Source organism: Cryptomeria japonica, chromosome 8, assembly GCF_030272615.1.
Source record: "Cryptomeria japonica chromosome 8, Sugi_1.0, whole genome shotgun sequence".
Classification (NCBI taxonomy): Eukaryota; Viridiplantae; Streptophyta; class Pinopsida; order Cupressales; family Cupressaceae; genus Cryptomeria; species Cryptomeria japonica.
In genome coordinates, this window is record NC_081412.1 from 241429727 (window position 1) to 241433098 (window position 3372).

The window sequence follows — 3372 nt, forward strand, 5'->3', positions numbered from 1 at the left end:
GATTAAGACAACTCAATAACCAATAACTAATTTTGGCTATGAGGTGTCACCTAAAAAGAGCCACTATTAAATAACAATTGTTTTTATCCTAACAATACTTGTTTGACAAAAACAACCATTTTCTAATTCTAGGTTAGGACGAGCAGCTATCCAAAACTACCCATAACTAATGCTGTTATTTCTGGGTAAGGACGAACAGCTGTCCAAGCTACCCATAATTAACAATTCTACCTTCCAGATGATTTCCAGACAGATTTAACAGCCTCATACTAGATAGATGTCCAATGCTTTCTGGTATTTGCCCAATAAGATTATTGTATGACAGGTCCAGTATAATGTTTGCTGCTAGAACATAAGTAATTGTATACTCCTTTCCTTTCTCCACTATGGGTATCTCTTCATATAGTGTGCTACCTGTCACTCGAGAAGTTTCTGTGTTTCGGAATCCCTCAAGATCCTTCAGACGAGAGGGAATTCTTCCGATGAATTTATTATTGGACAAGCTTAACACCTGCAAACTGGTGAGGTTTGTGATCCACAGAGGTATTCTGCCCTCAAGTTCATTAGAGCCAAGGCTTAAAACTCTCAACTCTTGACAATTTGCAAGATGGCCTGGAGGAAACTCACCTGTAAGTCTATTCCTGCTGAAATCCAGAAGCTGAAGATGTGTACAATTGGCCAAGGAAGCAGGTAGAGTCCCTGAAAACTTATTACTATGAACTGAAAAAACTTCAATGAAATAAGAAAAATTAAGATCTAGGTCCCCAGAGAAGGAGTTGTTGGACAGCTTTTGCCTATTCAAGGCTGTACAATTAGCCAATGTTGCAGGAATTTTTCCGGTCAAGAAGTTATTAGATACATCCAATGTCTGAAGTGAAACCAGACTGCCAATGCTGTCAGGAATAAGCCCAGAAAAACTGTTGCTGTGGAAATCTAGATAAACAAGATTCTTGAGCTCACCAATACCAAATGGTATAGATCCATCTAATGAGTTTGAGCGCAGAACGAGCTTTTCCAAAGATTGGAGCTTTCCTGTGGCGTTTGTAAGTGTTCCTGTCAGATTGTTAGTGTCGAGGTAAAGCTCTTGAAGTAGGGTCAAATTGCCTATTCCTTGAGGTATGCTCCCAGTTAATCTATTTGTGCCTAAATTCAAAATGACCAAGTTTGTTAACATTCCAACGCTCTCTGGAATGGTTTCTTTATAACTGTTGACACCAAGATTTAAGAACGTCAGTGTGGTCATATTGAAGATGGCTTCTGGTAGTCTCCCTTCCATACCATTACCCATCAAAGAAAGAGTCGACAGGGGAAGCTTGGATATACCCATTGGAAGCGGTCCCTTGATCTTATTGATCCCCAAATCTAGATAAACAAGATTGCTGCAGTTGCCTATGGATTGTGGAATTTGTCCTGTAAGCTGATTATAAGATACATCCAATGTCTGAAGTGAAACCAGACCGCCAATGCTGTCAGGAATAAGCCCAGAAAAACTGTTGCTGTGGAAATCTAGATAAACAAGATTCTTGAGCTCACCAATACCAAATGGTATAGATCCATCTAATGAGTTTGAGCGAAGAACGAGCTTTTTCAAAGATTGGAGCTTTCCTGTGGCGTTTGTAAGTGTTCCTGTCAGATTGTTAGTGTCGAGGTAAAGCTCTTGAAGTAGGGTCAAATTGCCTATTCCTTGAGGTATGCTCCCAGTTAATCTATTTGTGCCTAAATTCAAAATGACCAAGTTTGTTAACATTCCAACGCTCTCTGGAATGGTTTCTTTATAACTGTTGACACCAAGATTTAAGAACGTCAGTGTGGTCATATTGAAGATGGCTTCTGGTAGTCTCCCTTCCATACCATTACCAAACAAAGAAATAGTCGACAGGGGAAGTTTGTAGATACTCATTGGAAGCGGTCCCTTGATCTTATTGATCCCCAGATCTAGATAAATAAGATTGCTACAGTTGCCTATTGTTGCAGGAATAGAGCCAGTAAGATTACCTGGACCTTGCAGCCTCAATTTCTGAAGCTCTTTCAAATTTCCCAGTTCAGGTGGTATATAACCAGTCAGCTCGTTACCCAAAAACAATTCCTTGAGTGAAGAACAATTACCCAAATCTGCAGGTATTTCGCTCTTCCATGGATTATAGCTGAGGTCAAGCACCTCTAACCTTTTCAGACGACCAAATCCTGTTGGTATCGTCCCCATCAAACCATTTTCTTGCAAGGAAATAAGTCGAAGTCGTGTGCAGTTGCTCAAAGAAACTGGAATCATTCCACTGAGGTGATTGTGGGACAAATCTACCCACTCAAGGTGCGTGCAATCGCCAAGATATTTGGAAATGGAACCATTCAGTAGATTTTGGCTGAGATCAAGTATCCTCAATGCTTTCAGTTGGCCAAGTTGAGGTGGAATCCATCCGGTGAAAGAATTTTGAGCGAGATTCAAAGTGTGTAACAAGGAGAGGCTTTCTATGGAAGAAGAAATAGTACCTTCCAACTCCAAGTGAGGGAGAATCAGGGCCACAACTCTGTGGGTATGCTTTCTGCACCAAACACCATTCCACGAGCATACATTTTCTGAATTGCTAAAAGTCCAGCTGGAGAGTGATTGCATGGGGTCCGCTGTAATACAATCTTTGAAGGACAGCAGAGCTTCAAAATCCTTTTTATCATGGCCTGCCCAGGTAGAATTTTCCTCCATCAGAATGTGTTCTTCCAGAGCAGAAAACCTTGTATGTTTATCAGGGCCATACAAAACAGTGTCCCCGCCATAAAAATGATTTGAATACCAGTTCCTTCTCTGATGGGCATTGGCTATCACAGTGCCAGAGATTAATAACAATTCCAATAACAACAGTTTTACGAGAATACAACAAACTTCCATTTCCTTTGCTAGCATTTCTCAACCTTCGGCTCTCTCAAACATCAAAAGATTGTATGAACTTAGATGGTATACTTTATATAAAATTATTTATATTATGTAATTATTAATTGTTTCATTATATTAAATATTAAATAATTAGTATATCTATCTTTAGAGAAATATAGGTAAAGTACGTCGAAAGATATCATATTTATTTATTATTCTATTTAAAAAATAATTATATTATTATATTATAATTAATATTAATTTATTATTATATTATGATATTGCAATCAATATTATATTATTATTAAGATATTACTATATTTTAATATTTTTTATTTCTATTAAACTCTTCACCAAAGCAAAAAAATCTATTAAGATTAATTATTATTATAATATTATTTTGACGGAGTTAACTATTAGTATGATGAAGATAAATAGAATTGATTAATCACGCATATCTATCAATCCATTATGTGAGTATTAATACGCCTTTCAACATAATTATC

General features: G+C 37.4%; 1 protein-coding gene across 1 annotated transcript; it reads right to left on the minus strand.

The window, feature by feature from the left end:
- Positions 1-208: 208 nt before the first annotated feature.
- LOC131033222 (LRR receptor-like serine/threonine-protein kinase FLS2) lies at positions 209-2896 on the minus strand. Its single transcript, XM_057964387.2, has one exon. It carries the CDS (start codon positions 2894-2896, stop codon positions 209-211), a length of 2688 nt encoding a protein of 895 aa, XP_057820370.2.
- Positions 2897-3372: the final 476 nt, after the last annotated feature.